At 42.0% G+C, this 22,285-nt stretch overlaps 1 protein-coding gene across 1 annotated transcript in view; it reads left to right on the top strand.

The window, feature by feature from the left end:
- Positions 1-21,083: 21,083 nt before the first annotated feature.
- Positions 21,084-22,285, top strand: part of LOC127645630 (ephrin type-A receptor 3-like) — a 217,892-nt gene continuing 216,690 nt past the window's right edge. Inside the window, exon 1 of the mRNA XM_052129301.1 lies at positions 21,084-21,211. Within this exon, the coding sequence (XP_051985261.1) occupies positions 21,118-21,211 (94 nt within the window). The 5' untranslated portion in view covers positions 21,084-21,117. The remainder of the gene's footprint in view (positions 21,212-22,285) is intronic.

The following is a 22,285-nucleotide window of genomic DNA, read 5'->3' as shown; positions in this document are numbered from 1 at the left end:
AACAGAAAGCATGACAAGACCATGGCAGCTATAGCCAATTTGAGTAGAGAGCAACCAGGTCTTGCGTACAGTATATATGCCAAGAGAAAATCACATCCAAGCATTCAGTGGGGATTTCAGCAAAGATGTGAGATATGTTGATTATATTATTTAAGAAATAGAGAGGGTGTTACATGCTAGAAATCAGACCACCGAGTACCAGTTAGACCTCATATCCTCTTAAAAGGTTCAGCCTTAGAAGAGGTTAGATTAAGGATGGGGAATGAACAAAAGTGACCATGTGACCTCTGTGTACCATAGAGAAGCTTTTTCAGAAAAGCACAGTGTGACTCAGTTATTGCAAACATTTTATAGCCAAAAACAAATGGAAGGCAAGGATATTCATGGAGCTCACTTCCATCAAGAGGGTGTAGGACCTACAGGCATTCTCTGTCACAAGCGAATGCCTAGAGTCCGGGCCGGCACACTCTCACGTGATTTTGAGACCACAGCCCATTTAACCAAAGTTCCCACCACTCCCTTCAGGTGGTGAACCTGGAGGCGCTCCCTTCAGAGGAGGAAGACGCGGCCTTGTCATTGCTATGTCCGGCACGCAGAGTTTCAGATGCTCGGAGCAGCTCTTTGTCTGCTTTGGAGGGCAGCAGAGGGGGAAATCTGTCTCCAAATAGGGGCTGGCCCATTGGATTGTGGATGCCATATCCTTGGCTTACCACTGGCACTGGCAAGGGGGCCTCTCTAGCAGACATATGCAGAACTATGGGTTGGGCTGCACCCAATAACTTTGCAAGGTTTTATAACCTACGCATAGAAGTGGTTTCGTCTCGAGTATTATGAGGTAACAGCAGGTAGGCCGTGCATTATTTTTTCATAAATGGTGAACCCTGGATGCCTCTTTAAATCTTAAACACTGTTCGGTGACGAACTCGGCAGAGGAGTGATGCCACCATGCCCAGAACTCGTAGTATTCCACTTTTCAGGTGAGCCCATGTACTTGGGCTCATTTCTCTTTACTTGGTGATTCGCCTCTGGGTAATCCCGTTTGAGGCATTTCCATTGTTCAGGTTTCCCCTCTGGAGAACCCTGTGTTTCCCCTCATCAGAGCCTCGCTCTGCTTCGGCCACTGTTGATGTGTACCCTCTCTGTAGATAGGGTCCTACCGGTGGTATCATTCCATATGTGAACTTTTCTGTGAGGTAGTCTCCACATGTTAACCTCCCTCTTGTAGGATGGGGTCTCCGTAGTGCCCTCTCTCCTGGAGAGGGAAGAGCACTTCCCAGCGTTATACTAGAAGTTGCTTGGCGGGAAATTGCTTAATGGCAAATTTCAGGAAAGGCTACTACTGTAGCCTCATTGCGTAGGTGCCTCCCCCCCGGATTGGAACTAGGGAGACGCCTTACCTAAACTCGCTGGAAGGTCACAACATGGTCGAGTGCTCGCTGCAAGGCATGCAGCATCTTGACCGTTTCCACTCTTCCATGCCTCATGACATGGTTCAGCACCTGCAGCATTTTCTAAAGGAATCCCTAGTGTCACGACATCGACACAACATCGAGTGAGTGACAGACAAGGAACGTTACTGTATAACGAGCTACTGGCATAACAAGACATTGTGTCCCTCCTGCCGTGGTGCTGAACTGGCCGCTGACATGGCCGGGACTCTCTATCGGCTCCTCAGCATAAATCTGAATGTGTGATGCATACCTTATCCTTTTATACCTGTATGTCCGGGGTGGAGAGTGGCATGCAAATTCCACTCGTCAATTCTCATTGGCCTTTTCTATTTTAAGCAAAGGTGCCTGGGGCTCTCAAGATCGAACCCCTAGTGTCACTACAATGTCTCATTCCCTCCATCAGGGAACAGGGGTTACACCAGTAACCCAGAAGTTTTTATTTTCTTTTGACATCAGTCTCTACCGTATTTCATTATACTGTATTTCTTTGTACTAAGTTTCATTGTGCTGCAATTTACTGAATAATGTTTGCTCTCATTTTGGGACATTTATCTTTTTGAGACACATTTACAAACACTCCTGGATTTTAATCAAATTTTTCATTTAAAATCATGGCTGATATTTCTTTCGGTTCATTTGTCACACTAAAAATTGAACGTCAAGTTTGACACTTTGAGGTTCATTGTGGGGTACAGTATTCAGCGCAGTGTTCTCTTTTGAGTTATTCAAGCCAAAGCCGGACCCGGTCAATAAAACATGCAAATGAGCCTTGACGGACAAAGGAATCATCTTGCGCCCAAAATGGAGGGATCTCATTGGGTCAGCCCTCCCAAGGGAGGTGTGACCTCCCTACCTTTAAAAGTCAGGCCCGGCATTGGACTCTCTCTCTTACCTCTTCCCTTTGGACTTCTTCTGGATCTCTTCAAGCCATCTTACACTTCTGCCCTCTTCCCCCGATCTTCTGCAACCCTCCGGAACACCCGTCGACTCTTCAACAGTTACCCTTTAAGAGGCCTCGAACTTTCCGCGAACAATCCACGTTTTGAAAGCACCGACAGAAAAGCCCATCTCAAGGACGCCACGGGGCCGCAACATCCACGCAGCCTTGCTCAGCCACACATAGGTCCATTGTGCAAGTATTATTCCATTGAAATTCAAAAGCATCACAGTGTGTAATTTCCTCGCTGGCTCCAAAGGGTTAATTGTTGAAATTAGTTTGCCGTACCTCTAATAATTCTTTACTTTCCCTTACTGTGTTTATTTTGTGTATTTTATGTTTATTCTATGTTAAATGTTTGTTTGTCAAGTGTGGTGATATATCCTAGTGCCTTGTATTAAAATCAATTATACGCTTGATTGTCTGTGTTTGTTGGTCATAAAACAAAGCCTCTTTAATGTGCGATTTTAAGCTACGAGCTGATATTATCAAAGTAAGTTAACATGCTTTTGATGAATAAGCATATAACTAAGAATAACCCTTCTGGAGAATCAGGAGTATCGAGTAAAGTGGTTCGGCGGACGAACTGACTGGTTGCGGTAGCCTACGGGTCAATTCCATTAAGGTGTTATTAAAATTAATATAGCCTGTCTGCATATGATGTATATTCCTAATTAATTATAATTAGTTGTGTTTAATTATCTATATATATATTTGAAGCAGACTCTTGGACTATATAAGCCCTTTTTGGGGCGTTTTTGTATGTATTGTTATCTGGGTCAAACCGTATGATTAATCATTGATTAAGATCATTGAAATTAATTGTACATTCCCCAAACCTGACCTGGATACTCTACACTCTCTTAACAGAACTGACTCGATTGCATGAAACACCTAGCTGGAACGTGACTGCTATGCAAACGTAATTCTTAGGTCATCCATCCATCCTGTCTAATCTGTCTGTCTAATCTGTCTGTCTGTCTGTCCGGCTGTCCAGACATAAATAATATTTAAATGTATAACTATTTTATAAGGATTTAATGTAGTAAAAAATAATATGAAAAATGAATGTGGACTCAAGGGGTCAAGGCCAAACATTGGAGATTAAATTGTATTACAATTACAACAATTGCATTGTATAGCGGTATTCTAGCTAGCTTAATACAATATTTTAGGTATTAGCTGATTGCAGAACAATTTGCCTGATTGCTTCATGAAGAGTACTTCACCATCATTAACTGACCTGCACCAGTTTTCAGCATATGTGCTGCTGCAGTGGACTTTGTGTGTGTGTGTGTGTGTGTGTGTGTGTGTGTGTGTGTGTGTGTGTGTGTGTGTGTGTGTGTGTGTGTGTGTTCATAATGAATGACCAGAGCATTAGTGAATACTATGTTCACCCAAAGAGATGAAGAGAGGGATATTTATTGCCAAGTGAGCAAGAAACTCACCACAAATGAGGGTCTCTGAGACTAAGGTTTGTCAATCACAACCTTATGACAGAGATGACAGGATTATGTTGGTCGACCATGAGCCAATTATGGTTTACAACCAGGATCAGAATGGACAGGCCATTCTTTCAATTTTATAAAAAAAAATTCAAACAAGATTCTGTCAGGTTTTTGTATCCCACCCCTGAATTCTTTGAGCTTGAAAGGAATGGACTTTATCCTGTGATATGAAAGGTTCGTAGCTGGTGTGCTCGCTTCTCAGGATTCGAAGAAGGTCATCGAAGCCATCATTAGAAAGAAAATCCACCTCTGTTTTCATATGGCACAAGTACCTTTCTCAAATCGATACTCAGACCTTTTCTTGGCCATTGATCTGAAAAGCAGTTTTTCTAATCCCGAGATTTCATTTTCTCTCTCTTTATTTGTTTATTTGGACGTCTGAACTCTTTTCATCCACAGAGATATCCAATGCCTTGTGATTTTTCTCCTCAAGTTTTTTTCCCTCTGTCATTTTATTGGTTAGTGAAGGGGGAAGGTTGTTGCTTGACACGACACCTTGTTTATCTATACTGTATGTATTTTTCATCAAATTACTGATTTTCACACATGAATAAAACTATTATTTATAAATGTATCATGCAAAAATATAGGTAACTGTGCTTGTCAAGAGTTGACCAGTGTGTTTGGAAGCCCTTTTCTGAATTTGTAACTTTTTTCTGCTTATTATTGATACATCTATAGCCACAAACAACTGAAACATGTGTATTGTTATGGTGTTTTAGAACAATTCAGATTTCTTTAGCTTTAAGATGTACCACTTGTTGAAACTGACAATGAGGCTTATTCATGAAACACAAGAAGAATGAATTTCTGTGTAAATCATTGATAAATCCTTTCAGTTGCCCCATTAAACTGAATACAGCAATTCACATAAGAATAGTTTTGCTTGTGATTTAAAGGCTACAGAAATGTATTCTGCTTATGTTCCATGAATGAGTTCCAATGATTTTAAACTTATCTGGTGATTAAGTCCATGTTCAAGAAAATCTAAAATATTTTGGAGAAGGCATCATATGAGTTTTGAGATTTTAAGAAATACTCTAAATGTAATATTTCAGCTGTCACAATGGTATTTTGTACTCTTCGCAGGGTGCAGAGCCATACAATCAGTAAGCAGTTAAATTGTTGTGCGTATGCCCCAGATTTCATGGTTCACGTCCACTGAAAGCCTCAGCTGATCCAGAAATTATTACTTTAGATACCAACTTCACTCGCTCCATTTGTTCATCACTGGAAACTATTCATGCTATAATTAATTGTACTCTCCAGACTCAACCACACAGGATGTGGGTGCCCAAATAAGAGGCTTCGGTTTTTTTAGACTTTTAATTACCCACTACGGTTCTTGCATAGTTGTTAACATTGTAAAAAAAAATATGCAAGGGGTTGCTAAACAAAACAATGATATGATTGTGTGATGTAAATAAACTTATATTCAACATGTCTGTACTTCCATCCCCTGCCTTGCTTTCTCTGGACTTTGCAGGGTTAAATGAGGTCAGAATCAAAGGCCTTTCTGCTACAAATGGGCCCCTCTGTTGGAGCAGATCATGCAATAAGCCTCACTCACTCATGACGGACTGTGTGCTGTGTTTGGAAACACTGGGCGTAATTGTGCCCTCGAGTCACAGCGGGAACCTAGGGGGGTCCTCTGATGATTTTCAGCAGATCTCTCTGCCAAATTCTGAGGCCAGGTCAGGGCTTAGAAATGGCTGTTTAACCTTATGACCATGACTGGTTCAAATATTGTTGTGTTTAATAAAATTTGGAATTTTCAAAAGGCTTCTAAATTGTCATGGTTTTGACCACATGATCAGAATCATGCAAAAATGTCCATGCTGGTTAGTGCTGTTTTGGTAATGTTGGACCTCCAAAACTGGTGGACCACCATAGCCATGATCTACGGGAGCCAAATAGCAGGTCTTTTTAACCGTTTTTTATCCCTCATGCCTTGATTTGAATAATTTCCAGGCCTGGAAATCATAATTTATATTCATAATTCCCTTATATTTTCATGTTGTCCATGACTGTAAAAAACTTTAATAAAGCACATTTCTTTACAGCATTCAGTTTCTTCTTTATCTATACCTGTAACTGTGCTGTGACTGTTTGCAATTTATTTGCACAGAATCAGTCCTTACCAGCAACACTGGTTCAGTGACTTGGACGACACAGTGATGTGTGCATTAATCAGATGGAAAAAAAGGAGGGAGATGCAAAGGAAATAATGATAGATTGACAGATGGAGTGGTAGCATGAGTGAAAAATGAAAGGTGCTGATGAGACCCTGTGCTGGCCCCAGATCTGATTAAGGTCCACTGATGTGTAAGAGATTCACTCTCCCTCTCAGAGAGGAAGTATGTCCTAATGGGCTTCACCAATCTTTTTCCTTATCGCTGCCAAAACCACTGCTGCAGTTACCTCTCTTTATCTGACTAATGCAATTATCTTAGAGTCCTTTCAAGGAGCTCTCAGTGGGAGTTTGTTTGAATAGTAGTTACAATCCTTAGTTTTCTATCATAAAATAATTTAACAGGACTGCTTAGTGTCTGTTTTAAACTGATTAATACAGGAGCCATCTGGTGTTAATGCAAAAGTACACCAATTTAAACATGTAAACTACGGCAGACACTGCATATAGGTGGGACCAAATATAGCTTGGCTTAGCCACCATCTATAGGTGAAGATAATAGTTTGTTTTTCCCCAGTCTAGACTCTGTTAAGTGAAAGCATATCTGTAATGGTGTTAAAGGTGTCTGGGCGTTGATGGATCGTAATGCATTCACTTGTTCACTCAGGTTATGTGAATGCCCTTCGAAGTCTAGCCGTGGGGCTGCAGCTCGATCATACCTCCGGGGGGTTTGAAAACCATGTTACACGCCGCTATCCATCATGGTGTTAGAAGAGAGTGTTGGTAGCCATTAGCTTTAGCATCTTTATCTCTCTCTGTTTAGCACTCTAGCTGTAATGCATAGGTCTAATTTGTTTAGCGTGCACAGAGTATCCATTAGGAATGGGGCTTGTGTGCCAGGGTGTCTAAATCTGTGAAAATTGTGACAAATGACACATGGATTTTCTCTCAGTGTACTGCTGACAGTGTACAACTTTGAACTCTGCCATTATTTACGTACTCACCCTCCGGTTCCTCGAAATATGCAAGCTCTGTTTTTTAAGTGGAAAACAAAAGGATCTCGCATGAATGTCCCTGAAAAGAAACTACACACAAACTTTTGGTTCTTACATGTATCGTGAACAGGGACTAAAAAAGGAACGAAAAGGAAAACCGAAAATGGAACAAGGTGATTTCCAATTTTTCTGGAGTGAAAACTGTATTTCTTAAATGTGGTTAATAGATTATAACCTTATTATAAAATTCCGATCATGTTTTTCATGAAGCCAAATCCAAAGGGTTTATCAGTCATTTTTTGGAACTGCACATCGTGTTACCCGAAAAAATTTAATTGGTGCTTTGATCCTGATGGAAACTGCTGGATCACACATTTCCTTGCCTAATTGATCCAGAAATAAGGAAAATGTTACTAGAAGTAAAAAGTATATTTCTCAGTTGTTTACAAGTCTTCACTGAACTATTGTTAGATATGATGAATTCATATATATTTGTGGCTGCCAGGTTTTAATGAGAAGCATTTATTTATTAATATTATTTATTCTGGGCTTGTTTTTTCAGACCAGGTCGCTTGTTTCTCTTATGAGATCTTACAACACTGTAACTGGTATTCCACCCACCCTTAGTGCAGAGTATTGACATTTTAAAAAGAATGTTATTAACCGTTCTTTTATTATGTTCTAACCGGTTACCATTTGGAAAAGAGTCTGAAGATCTTCTGAACCAAAACGAAAAAAAATTGTTTTTGCTCAGAACAAACCAAAATAAAATACATTTTGTTTTAAGTCTCTGATCATGAATATGCCATTCTTGAATGTGTGGAGGATTGAGCAAGTTTTGAGAGCATGGGAGGATGGGAGGAAAAATACTTTTCAAGCAGCATTCTTTATACTGCATTTGAGAGTGTCTGAGTGAGTGAAGTTATAAAGAAACTAGCTACTAAAATCTGCTCGTCCATTGTGGATATTCAGTGTAGCGACTGTATGTACTGTGCAATGCCCCAAGTGTGTGGCGCCCCAAGCACTCGAGACAGATTTCATGGCTGTCCGGAAGGGAGAGATAACGGCCACAGTAGTGCAAAGGACATATTTAAAAAGACAGCAAGTGTTTGCGCAAGCTCTTTTCGAAGGAAATATACTCTTTAAAATATACTCTTTTAGCACCCGCAGACTCAGCTTCCGAAGCACCCAGGGGAAGCACAACACTTGACCGTGAGTGGGTGACCGCTGATTTGCACCGTAAAATCCAGCAATGTAAGCAAAAGGTGAGAGGAAGAACATAAGCATGCATTTGGCTCTGAAGCTTTATACCCATATGTCCGGGGGCAGAGAGTGGCATGCAATTTCCAATCGCCAATTCTCATTGGGCTTTTCGATTTTAAGCAAAGGTGATTGGGGCTTTCAAGATCGAACCCCTAGTGTCACTACATCGACACCATGTCAAGTGAGTGACAGACAGGGAGCTACATATATCACTAGCAAAGCCATACATTACAGACCTCCAACATTGAGACACTGTATTAACTATGCAAAGAAAGAAGTTTTCATATTCAATTGTAAGTTTTGTCAGAGTGTACTACTGCAAGTCTTCCTAGGCATCAGGATCTACTAAGGAACTTTCAAATACAGAAATATATTGTTGTCAATAAACTTCTACAGAGGGTAACAATTTGGAGGTGGATCTCAGGTACTGTATACAAACAAGACATTGTCAAGTCATTAATACTGAGATTAACTAGCTTTGAAAGGACTTTCAAATCCCAGGGACAGTAATACACATCATAACTGCAACAGAGCACTGCTGAGAGAGAGTCAAAGAGAGAGACAGAGAGAGAGAGAGCGAGAGAGAGAGACAGAGAGCTGTAGAGCAGACAAGAAAAAGCTGATTGCCAGCCCCCCCTTAAGCCCACTAACCATGCAGGAAATTACTGTGGTTTCCAACAAGACAACCCAATACATTGCAAACAGTTAGTTTCAGATCTCTTTAGATAAATAACTGTGAAGCAAATATCATTTTGCGTACTATGTTTTGTTGCGAGACAAGAAGGCATTCATGACTTCGCTATGAAACAAAACTTGCACTATCCCGCAGCTACTTGTGTGTATCTGCGGTGAATCTTCTCATAGAAAAAAGCTGTCATATGTCTCCTGGCTGGGTGGTTTTCCTCGGAAGATAAATAGAACAGTAACAAAGAGCTCAGAAATTAAGTACTCAGAAATAGAGCTTTGTATAGAGAAAGATCAACAGATCAAGCTTTAAGAGGCAGGGGTCATCTTGATGATATTTTTTTCTTTGAGTCTTATAACACAACCACAAAACACAGCAACATCTTGACAACATCGGACGGTGTAAACAAAGAAAGATAGAGAGAAAAAGAGAGAGAGGCTGGCAACCAGGATGTCTGTTTAGCAGAAAGTTTTTTTCTTTCTACTTGTTGGATAAGGGTGAATTGCTGTCTGCTCCACACTGTGGCAGACAAAGTTCTGGCATCAGAGAGGGATTTCATAGGAGATGGGAGAGGAGAAGAGGGGGTGGTGGAGTATTTATGGGGGAGATTTTAAGCTTTCATTGTTTTCCTGGGCTTTCCCACACTCTTACTTGTGTGTGTGCAGTCTCTAGCTAACTCTGACATGATGCATTACCTGCCGCATGCTTCATGCCACGAGGTTCAGCAGCATGGGAGTTTCTAAAGTACCGAAGCATGGCTCCCTCTCTCTGCAACATTTACACCTCCCCTGCCCCAATCCCCACTCATCTCTCAATTTGTTTCCTTCCATTCATGTGCAGACTATCACTCTCCCTCCTTCCATTATGTTCCCCACACTCTAACTATCTGTGATAGAAACCAAGGCACATGGTCCCACAATGTTCAACTTTCTATCTCTTTCTTTGCCCATTAGCCTCATCCAGCCCTCCCCTCACTGGCGACCAATGATGTCCAGAGAATTTCTGGATTAGTGCCCCTGTTATGTATACCCTGTCTTGTTTTTTTGTTGCCCTTTGTTTGTCATTTTTGTCACTTTTGTAGTTCCTTAGTTTTCACTTTTGGCACCCTTGTAACTCCATAGTCTTGTTTTCCCTCGTGTTCACTGTTCATTGTTTTCACCTGCCCTTGTTAATTTGTCATTTGCTTCTGTTAATCACCTTGTCATCTAGTTTGTATTCTGGTTGTTCATTGGCCCCTTTATCTCACATTCTTGTATTTAAACCCTGTCTGTTTGTTCAGTCTCTGTCAGTCGTTGTTTGTTAATGGAGGTATGTTGTTAGCCTGGTATGTGTTCCCTGTCTGAGTTCTCTGTTTGTGTTCATCGTGTTTAGTTTTCAGTTTTATGTTTTATTTCCCCATTGAGGGTTGTTCCTTTGTGTTTACTTGTTTATTTAATAAATTCTTAACTGCATTTGGATCCGCATCTCCTCGTCTGCCTCTCTGCTCAAGCGTTACAGCCCCCTCCTGCTCATACATTTTTTTTTTTAGCACTAAACTGCTTAAATGTTTGGTCTACCACAATAGAGACATTAACACATGAGTGAGTAACTCTGAAAAGCATATGAGAGTGTTAGGTGGATTCAGCATGGCAGATGACCCTTTTAGCGAGCCCTGCAGTACCACATGCCCACGGCTTAAGTAGAGATAGTTAAAGATTAAAACCTGGGCTGAACTGTTTTTGGTGTAACTTCAAGGTCTGAAGATCCTAATGTAAAATATATGCAATTGGTCAAGCCAGATCATGTAACAATCATTTTCTCTTCAAGTTAGTCTCTTTGTGCAAGAATGTGCAGCTGAGTCGAGCGTGTACACCCTGAAAATGGTGCGTCCATTGTACAAAGATACCTGAGTTTGTTCTTGGCAGGCACCATATGCCCTAACCCACTCCCACCCTAATTGGTAGAAATCTCAAATGATACTAGTTTTAATGTATTCTCTTTGTACTGCATGAACTTGTTTTTTTACTTCTTTTCAAACCAAATATCCAAACAAATACAATTAAACCAATCAATGTAATATCAAGTAATTTCTTCACTTTTAGAATGTGTGATTTTATCATCTATGTGAGATATGAATGACTAAGTGTAAGAAAAACGTTTTCCAACATTTCTTTCGTCAGAATACACAATTTTTACAACGTGTATAATATCAGAAAAAGCATCCTTAACAAATTGTACAACAATGAAAATGGCTTTCCACCATTTTAACGTATAAAATAAGGAAGAAATGAAAAACACATACAGATTGTATAACAATCAAAAAAGATTTCCATGTTGGCATACCTCAGATGAAACAATTTAGGTTCAATAGAAAAATATACAATATTTCCATGAACAGTCAATTAGAAATGACTTTACACAAACAAGCATTTAAAAAAATAAAACATTCATCCATGGCCAATAAATTTCTGATGCTACTGATACTCGGAAGGCGTTTTTTTCCTATCCAATTCTTTCAGGGGGAAAAGACCCCGTGGAGACCACATCCTGCCCAGCAGGGGAGGTTAACATGTAGCAAAATACGTCACATAGGCTTACCAGCCACATATGGAGGTGGCACGGTGGTAGGTCCTGCCTCGACAAGGAGGAGCTCTACAAACACAGCGACCGGGGTGAGAGGGAACTCTGCCCAAGGGAGACGCGGGTCCACCGACAGGGGGACTGTACCATGGAAAATACATCACAGGAGGATATGGGAATAATCAGAACCTATGGACCACCTGTTCCAGTACAGGCAAATAGGTGCCTGCGGTGGGTCTGGCTGCGAACTTCCTCCGCTGAATTCGGAGCCAGAGGGCTAGGGAGGAAGGACATCCAAGGTTCCATGACTTGTGGACTTGACTGGGAGGGAAGAGTGCACGTCTTCGCCTCAGGAGAGGGGAAAGGCTCTATGCGCAATGATACACCCAGCCAGCGGTTCCGTATTACTGAATTCTACATATTCGGACCTGTAAAAACACGGGATGAGACCGGCTCAACCCAGAGATTGTAAAATCTCGTGAAGGTATTGGGTGTTGCCCAGCCCGCTGCTCTGCTAAAGAGGTGCCATTGCACACAAGGATGCCACATTCCTCGTAGAGTGTGCTCGAACCCGCAAGGGGCAGGCACAGACTGGGTCTGGTAGGCCAACACAATGGCATCCACAATCCAGTGGACAAGCCTCTGTTTGGAGCCAGCACTCCCTTTCCACTGTCCACCAAAGCTGAAAAAGAGCTGCTCAGTGTCTAAAGCTCTGTGTGCGATCCAAATAGGTGTGCAAAGCACACACCAGACACAACAACGCTAAGGCTGGGTCTGCCTCCTCCCGGGGCAGCGCTTGCAGGTTCACTACCTGATCCCTGATTGCCCAAGGTCGTAGGAACCTTGGGCAAGTAGCCCGGTCAGGGTATCAGGATGACCTGAGAATCTGCCAGACCAAACTCCAGGAAAGTGTCACTGAAAGAGAACGCTTGCAGGTCTCCAACCCTCTTGATGGAAGTGAGAGCAATCAGGAGGGCCATTTTCAAGGAGAGGGCCTTTAGTTCGACTCAATCTAGTGGATAAAACGGGGCTCTCAGAAGGCCTGAGAGGACCATGAAGATATTCCATGAGGGGAACAGGCATGGCCTAGGAGGGTTCAGCCTCTGGGTGCCTCTAAGGAACCTGATGATCAGACTGTGCTTCCCTAACGACTTACCGTCCACTGCGTCTTGGTGAGCCGCTATGGCGGCTACATAAACCTTCAAGGTGGAGGGGGACAGCCACCCCTCCAGCCTCTCCTGCAGGAATGAGAGCACTGACCTGACTGCGCACATCTGTGGGTCTTCAGATCGGGAAGAACACCAATTTGCGAATATCGCCGGCCCTATACCCGTGGGTTGAATGCACAATGCGGAGGAAAGAAGGAAAATCATGACCGCAACGTTGCCATGGTCATGTTCTCGCAGTGAGAACATGAACCATCCACAAACGCTGCCTCGTGTGCTCTCTGCCCAGACACGTGAGGCAGCGCCCGTGGCCGTCAGAAGTGGAGAGGTAACGACCGCATCCATGAATGACTTCAAAGATGGAAGGGCATCTTGAAAAAGTCACTTTTTTAGAGAGCTGTCGAATCACCCAGAGGCATAGTCTGCACTGGCATGCAGAAGAAGAAAAGCAGCTGAAAAGTGCTGTATCTCCAACAGCGTATGCTCTTTAGAGGTGAGTGGAACAGCAGTGGGTTTTACTCAGCTTGCTGTAACACAACCGCTCGGCTCTGAAGAAAAATTATTTCTGAACAGATGCACACTTCCCTCCTTTTATACCCTTATGTCTGGGGGAGGGGAATGCAAATTCTGTTCGCCAATTGTCATTGGCCTTTTCTCAAGTTCAGAGGTACACAAGGCTCTCAGAAGAGACCCCTTGTGTCACTACAATCGACACAATGTCGAGTGAGTGACAGAAGGGGAACAGAAGACTCTTTGATGGGTTATCGTTAAAAATGTCTTTGATATAGATTTGTTTCTTACAAACACACAGCGATTCACTTCAGAAGACCTTCATGTATCGATATGGATTGCTATTACCTTGAAAGTGTTGACTGCCTATATTGCCATTCTATGTCCCTCCACATCTGAAAACTTCTTATAAAAATCTTAATTTATGTTCAGATGAGCAATGATAGTCATCCACATCTGGGATGGAATGAGGATGAGTAAATTATGAGAGATGATAATCATTTTTGGGTGGACTAATCATTTAAGGCTGTATGATGAACCTCTGTGAAGTTGTCAACCCACAAACAAAACAAAATATAATCAACAAAAATATACAATTTGTTTGTGCTGCAAAAACAAACATCTGTGTTGGTTGATACTTGATTTGCACCGGCTTCTGCCATTTTAACAAACACTGTAACTCTAAAAAAAATACTTTAGAGTGGAAGTGAAATAACTTCCCAGATCATCATCTAAATCAGTGTTTCTCTACTCCAGTCCCCACCCCCTCCTTCAAAAAGCTGATGAGTTGAATCAGATGTTTTAATTAGTGAGACATCTAAAACATTATGAGAAGGAAGGCCCGAGGACAGGAGTTGAGTCACACTGCTCTAAATTACTGTTAACCAGTGTCTTTTTAAAATCAAGCACAAACAGACATCAGTGGTTTGGAGCAATTTATACAAGTGGAGAGTGACATCAAACATCCACAAATAAAGTATAATATCTCAGAGACCAAACAGGCACAAATGTTTGCTTTTGAGGCACAAATCAGCAAAAACAAATAGTATAGCCGTGTATGTGTTCTGCTGACACAGGAGCAGGCAGGTATTTCTTACGTGCCAAATGACCGGCTGTATCAGACTGCACGTACCCTTCCCCAATTCCCCAAAAAAGTTGGGCGGAATCCTTCTGGTTACCCTAGACAGGGGAACATGGCGACGCTTGCCAACCTGGGAACGGGCCAAGCCTGGCCGGAACTCTATTCACTCTATGTTTCTCGCATAGAGCAATAGACAGCCGGGGCCCTTACATGCATCGAGGGAAGGGGGTCTTACCCAATTTCCTATTCTTTCAGGGGAAAAGACCCTGCGGAGACCACACCTGCCTGGCGGGGAGGTAAAGTTGCGAATACATCACATGTGTTTTTTAGGCGACACGTGAAAGTGGGCGGTGGTAGATCCAGCCTCAGCGAGGGGGAGTTGCTACACTCGGCGACCAGGGGGCAGCCGAAACTTACCCAAGGAAAACGCGGGTCCGCTCGTAAGGGGGCCGTATCACGGAAAATACACACAGTGGGTCCCATGAGTGTCTGCCGGACCGAACTCCAGGCAAGTGTCACTGACAGAGAATGCTTGCAGGTCCCCGACCCTCTTGATGGAAGCGAGCGCGATCAGCAGGGCAGTCTTAAGAGAAATGGCCCTGAGTCCAACTGCTTCTAGCGGCTCGAAGGGAGGTCTCAGGAGGCCCGCAAGGACTACAGAGAGATCCCAGGATGGTTCTCAGCTTGGCGTGATGGCCCGAATGCAACGGCCAGCCTCAGCTTGGGCGTGATATTCCAAATGCAGCGGCGAGCTCATCCTCTTTGAGCTCAAGAGAATAGGTGAGCTGGCTGTGGGGCGAGCCGCTGTTGCCTCGAGCACGGACGGGAGTCAACGAGCGTGCCTAGGGACGGGTGGTCCGAGGGGGGGTACCTGACGGAGCCGCACCCGCTGCCATCCCCAGATCGCTTGGGACAATCCCGTGGGAAGAAGGAGCAATGCGGGGGGGTGGATGGCGTGGCTTGCTTTCGGTTGAAAGCGAGCTGCGACCGCAACGTTGTCATGGTCATGCTCTCGTATATTCTAAAATAGAATATACTACGTCTCATTATCACTAAATTAATCTAACCTTAAGCAGTTTATTTGTATTTGTATATTATTTACTCTCAGTTTGACCTCAACATGAGGAGGGAAACGTGTAAACTTGTTGGCTGAGTTAGACCCATCATGGACTAATTATAATAGTATCTAAAACAACAGCTAATCATAATAATTTTATTTTTAGAAGTACTAACCAATTTTGTTGATTCCCGTTTATCACGCTCTATTCGTCCATTTGTTGTAACAAAATGGCGGAAAGAGACATAAATAATATGTCGCAATAATTGATGGTGTCAGAAGTCACGTACAGATGAACACGCTTTAGAGTAACGACAAGGCTTGTGCAGTTTTTTCAGCGCATGGCAGAAGTAGGTTTGCAGTGGTATACTAGTTTCACTGAATACCACGGTATGAAAATTGACAGTTATCATAGCTTGTACAATTGCTTATCTACAGTATTGAGAAAAAAAATGCAACCGGACAGAGTATCTATACGGAGAAGAGAGAAACTTCCTCTCGCTTTTGTTGTTGACATCAACAGCCAAAATAATGTCACTTGATGCATGTCCTTGTACTTGAAAACCATGAACAAGACTATACAACTGTGGAACACTCTCGCTCTGAGAGAGGGAAAACACAGGAAAACTTCCTCAGGTAACAGGGTTTTTAATATTCCTTTTACACAGTACACATTAATGTCTTTCGTGGGAACACTGGGTTCCCTTGTCATTCTCTCTCTCGCCTCCGAGGCTCTGTCGCTGCTGCTTTATATGCCGCTCTCCCCATGCTTACTGAAATTAGACACAGGTGTTAGACATAATTTAGCTCAGGTGTAAGCGCCCTTATCGCTTTTCTTTCCCGGATGGGCGCTTGACCACACCCCCGCTGCCACATACCCCCACCGCCCGACTCAGGCCGGGGCGTCATCCGGCCTGCCTACCACCCCCCATTTCTGGAGAGGAAGTCAGCGGCAGCCATCTGCACCCCCGGTCTGTGGACCACATTGAACTTAAAAGGCTGGCGGGCCAGATACCAACGGGTGATCCGGGCGTTAGTATCCTTCATGCGGTGAAGCCACTGGAGTGGGGCGTGATCCGAGCAGAGGGTGAAGGCAAGCCCCAGCAGGTAGTATCGGAGCGTGAGGACCGCCCACTTGATGGCCAGACATTCCTTCTCTATGGTGCTGTACTTGGTCTCCCTCAAGGAGAGCTTCCGGCTGATGTACAGCACCGGGCGCTCCTCCCCCTCCACCACCTGCGAGAGTACGGCCCCCAGCCCTCTGTCTGAAGCGTCCGTCTGCAATACAAAAGGGAGAGAGAAGTCAGGTGCCAGCCCCAGGAACTGCCTCACCCCCTTTTTGGTCTTGGGTCTAGGGCAAGTCGCAATCGCCGCGGTTTTGTCAATTTGGGGACGCACCTAGCAATGACCCAAGTGGAACCCCAGATACCGTACCTCCACACGCCCAATCGCGCACTTCTTAGGATTTGCTGTGAGCCCCGCCCGCCGCAGCGATCTCAGGACAGCCCTCAGATGTTGCATGTGCCGCTGCCAGTCATTGCTATAAATGATGATATCATCTAAATATGCAGCGGCATACGCGGTGTGAGGTCTGAGGAGCCTATCCATGAGACACTGAAATGTGGCTGGTGCTCCAAACAAACCGAAAGGAAGCGTCACAAATTGGTGTAATCCAAACGGCGTGAAGGCGGTTTTCTCACGGGACATTGGTGTCAAGGGGATCTGCCAATAACCCTTCGTTAAATCCAAGGTTGAATAAAAACGAGCAGTACCTAACCGATTGAGCAGTTCATCAACACGGGGCATTGGGTACGAGTCAAATTTAGACACCGCGTTGACTTTTCTGTAATCCACACAGAATCGAACAGACCCATCGCTCTTGAGATTAAGAACCACCGGGCTGGACCAATCACTGTGGGACTCTTCTATTACTCCCAATTGAAGCATTGCATCCAATTCTTCCCGAACAATTTTTTTTTTATGTTCCGGTAAGCGATAGGGCGGCTACGAACCACCACCCCCGGCTCGGTCTCGATGTGGTGCTGTATGAGATCTGTACGGCCCGGCAGAGGGGAAAACACATTTGCAAATTATTTTTGTAATTCTGAAACCTCCGCGAGTTGGCGCGGTGAGAGGTGATCATCACAAGTAACCGGGATGTTAAGATTGGGGTTTTTGTTTACCTTGCTTTATATGCCGCTCTCCCCATGCTTACTGAAATTAGACACAGGTGTTAGACATAATTTAGCTCAGGTGTAAGCGCCCTTACCGCTTTTCTCTCCCGGACGGGCGCTTGACCACGCCCTCGCTGCCACAACAACATAAAAGGAAATGCAACCCAGGATACATTAAATATAGGTTACGTTTTTACTATGGGGGCTCAACACAGGTTCTCAACCAGTTGAAAACCACTGAGTTTAAGGTACAGACCGGAGCAGCATGGTTGTGCTGTCACACACCTACAATATATGTTAATTATTAATAATCATAAGACATTAATTTTAAAGCTCACACAGCTGATGTTATTTTTCATTTAGTAGATAATTTAACATGCTATGCTAACATGTAAACTAAAATTCTTTAGTTATATAACATCTTATAGCTACATGCTCTTTTTTTTATCACGTTTATAATTCGGTTTATTATTATAATTCTGTTAGCTTTTTATTTATTCTATTTACTTTCAAAAGGGAGACTTTTATTTACACATACATCAATTTTTTTCAAGTTACAATTAAAATAAAGTGTTTGTTCAACCCCCAAAAAAAAAACCCTTCTGTTTTCTTTTTTTTTTTTGTGGATTGTGAATTTGTCCCAATATAAAGCTGACTTTGCAATTTGGCAGTTTTTGAAGGATATGGCAGTTAATAAACTTTACTGAACTCGGCAGCACACCCGCAGTTTGCGAGAAAAAGTGCAGTAAAGTACTTTTGCTCATTTTTCAAGTGAAAAGGGCATTTACATAGATGTATCAAAGGCACATTTTTTTCTTTATTTTTGTGCGAGTATCTTAACCCCATCTCCTGCAGTGAACCTTTACTTCGTCACAGCCTTCATAAAAAGAACATTCTGCAGTATGAAAAGATGGATCTGGCCCTCAATCCAAGCCATTAAAACAGACTGACATTTCAGGGTGAAAAGGGGTAGAAAGAAGATGACCAGGGTTCAATCCGTTTTGAACTGGTCTAAAAGGTAGAGACTGAAGCGCTTCCTTTGGATAAAAAGTCAACCATCAAGCTTTGATGCAGCTCAAACTGACACAGAATGGCTGAAATGCACAAATGGCACATAAATTAGTCTGACAAGAAAGGGTGTGTGTGTGTGTGTGTTTTGTTTGATGCTAAATGTGCCCTGAGCAGTGATTCTATGAACGGCTCTAACAGTAGCTCACTGTCCTCCTCTAATGGCCATTTGTGTTATGAAAGAGAAGAATATTACAGATATTTTTTATAGTCTGCTCTGACTTCCACTGTTCCTTCAGAAGTGCAAAAGCTGATGGTGCACTTTACTGTAGTATTCAGAGACAATCCACAGAGATCATTATAAAAATATCTAAAACACACACACAAACACACTCACACAGCCTTAGAGGTGGTAGCAGAAGAGTCTGAGAGCCTCGTCATGTCGTTGATAGTGTTGCCATGACGGAACAGGGTTTTGTTACTGGATGAATGGAGCCTTCTAAAACCTTTTCTTATTTCAACCCATGGGGAAATTAGGTCATTGGCGTGCAGCATGTATGGAGTGTAAATTGCAGTCTTAATTAGACACTAATAAAATCCCAGTTGGAAGAAAGTGCAGTGGATAAAGGGATGCTGGTTTCACTGGTGTTCAGCACTGAAAAACATATAGCAAAGATTCTAAAATATCTACTTATTATTATTATATTTTAGACATTTGAGATGCTGTTTTAGTCCATTTAGTGTACCTTATTTATAAATGGATGGTTCTGTTTTGAAATGTTATTGGCTGAGCTATGTTCAAAGCCATTGTAAAATACCTGTGACTGCACTTCAGTTGAGTTCTATGTTAATGTGCCTACAAACAATTTAAACAGTTAAAAGCCTACAGCCAAGCAAATTAAGTATATTATTTGGCAGAAATGTATATAAATTATTATTATTACATATTTACTGACCATTAGTGTAATTTGCTGTTGTACTTGTGCCGATTTATAAAAGCCACTTGTTGCCATGCATTACATTGATTTTCCAACATTTAAAGGTAAACACAACATTCAGTCTGTTGTGTCTCTCAGCTGTGAGGAGCCGTAATTCTGAAGTTGTAAGTTTAAAGCCGTTTAAAGCTATTTCCTAGCTTTAGTAGTGTAGTAGTAATAAAATAAATCACAGAGTGCTGTTGAATGTAAACACTGATTGACACTGACTCACTTCACGTCATCAACTGGCTCATATTACATACAAAAATTACATGTAAAATGTCAGAAAATTAAATGTAAAGAAACAGATAACTCGTAACACATCTGCACTGCTCTTACACTTTAGTTTAGAATGGCATGAACACAAGCAGAGTGGTACACACAGTGAAGCTTACAAGTGCACTTTAGCTTAGAACAGCACTGGCGGCCAAAAGTTTGGAATAATGTACAGATTTAGCAGTGTCAGAAGGACTTTAATTCACCAAAGTGGCATTTATAGTGAGGACATTACTGAAGTCATTTTTGATCAAACCTAGACAGGCCCCATTTCCAGCAGCCATCACTCCAATCCTTGAGTAATCATGCTAAATTGCTAATTTGATAGTAGAAAATCACTTGTTATTATATCAAACACAGTTGAAAGCTATTTGGTTTGTTAAAAGCGTCTGCCAAATGCATACATGTAAATGAAGCTTATCATTGTCTTTGTGTTTGTTTTTGAGTTGCCACAGTATGGAAAAGACTGGGATGTCTTAATGTCAATATTAGGTAAAAAATGGTAAAAAAAGAAACAGCTTGCTCTAGGAACTTGTCAGTCAAACATTATTTTGAAGAAATGAAGGCCATACAATGTTTGAAATTGTCAAAAAAGGTTTCATCCAAAGGTGTACACCTTTTATTTATTATTGTATTATTTATTAATGTCCTGACTGTACATTGTGATCAGTTGAATGCCACTTTGATAAATAAAAGTACCAATTTCTTTTCATAAGAGCAATATCTGTACATTATTCCAAACCTATAACCTTATATATATATATATATAGACACACACACACACTGGTGGCCAAACGGTTGGAGACCAGCAAACCATCTTAGGTTGGCTTAAGTGACTTTTTTTAACAGGGTAGTCATGCCACAAAACTTTGTCTCGGAACCTGTTTAAATATATCAGTGAAGGGCTACATTATGGGGACAGCAGACTCTGAGAGACATTTCCCGTGATAAAAGCTCCCTTTGAAATGGTTTTAACTATCAAGCCAGCCAGGTGTTGTTACAGCTACAATTACCTCAGAAAATAAGATTTCAGGAGTTTAAAATCACTCGAAAATTAAATTTGGCAGCTGCCATATTCCGTGTTTCCTTCAGTTTCTGTTTGTGGTGGTTAAGGTCAAGTTTTTGCCTCTAAATGCTCCCGCGAGCGCGCGCCTCCCGCCGAAGGCTCCCTCTCCTCCGTTTGCCTGGCAGCCCGGGTGATTGACATACCGAGGCTGGTCCCGGACCCTCCCTCTACTCTCGTCTCCTCTCGCTCCGCTCCTCACTTGTTCTCTGATAGCGAGCCTCAGTAACTTTCTACAGCGATAGGGATGCAGCGCGCGCTCAGCGCAGCCTGAAAATGGCAAACCTTTGGATTTATCCGTCCCTTCTTTTCTTTCTCTTTCCCTCCCTAACACCGAGTCAAGCCTTACGGAATTACCCAGAGAATGAAGGTAAGAGTGGTTTGTTTAATAGCGAAAGAATAGGACTAATTAATGGCTGAGGTTTGCGGGAGACACTGTTTACTTGAGTGCGCTCTCTGGATGCTGTGGTTCCTATAAATCATGCATTAGACGAAAGAGGCGAGCGAGCAGAGTTAAATAAAAGCAAGTGTATGTTTTTCCAGTGTGTTCTATTGGAATATCTGTGCACAACATGCCAGTCTAAAAAACAACAACAATGTGAAATTGCGAGGTCCGACTCTAAATTAATTTATTCATCAAGAGCGTCTTCAGGATAGCAATTGGACATTTCTAATGGATCTTAAACTATGCACACAGTGAAATCATGATGACACATATTTGTAAGAATTGGTGTCAGAATTATTATGAGTGCACAGTTTGGCTACCAAAGCACGCAGATATGACAAAGTTTCTAGTTGAATGGGGAGTAAATATTTCAGGACTTTGATGTAAATATACAACAACAACAACAACAATAGTAATAATAATTATAATTCTAACTAAAAAACAATGAAAATGTGTATTTATAGAACGTCATTCAGTTGCTGAAGTTGTACACTATTGTTAATATTTTTCTTTTCTTTATTTTATTTATCAAATGTGCATCAATACATTAATTTAATGCTTTTCCTATATAAAACCATTGAAAGAAACAAAACGAGGGTTGCATTCATTGATTAAAAATGTTGTATAATTATTTATAAATACATATACACAGTTAGCGTTACATTAAAATGAACAGGCCTAAAATAAAAGCAAAACTTGATGCAGTTTTGGAGAACTGCTGCATGTCCTTGGTTTATACAGTGTATTATGTCAAAAGTGCTGTCCGGTAATTGACAGAGAAATCCAGTAGTCCTTATAAACCTGATAATTTATTAGTGTCCATAAGGTGGTTTGTTAATGGTGACTACAGCTATCCTAAACAGCAGTCTCATGCATGCATGCTGGTGCAAACTGTTCCACAATCTGTTAAATTTAAGATGCAAAAAAGAATAAATCATAATTAAATGAATATAAAAGGCAAGTTATTGTCATGTTCACTGTTGTCTTTTGTTTTTGTGC

The sequence above is a fragment of the Xyrauchen texanus genome, chromosome 6 (genome assembly GCF_025860055.1).
Source record: "Xyrauchen texanus isolate HMW12.3.18 chromosome 6, RBS_HiC_50CHRs, whole genome shotgun sequence".
In the NCBI taxonomy this organism is placed as follows: Eukaryota; Metazoa; Chordata; class Actinopteri; order Cypriniformes; family Catostomidae; genus Xyrauchen; species Xyrauchen texanus.
This window is presented reverse-complemented; position numbering and strand designations above follow the sequence as displayed.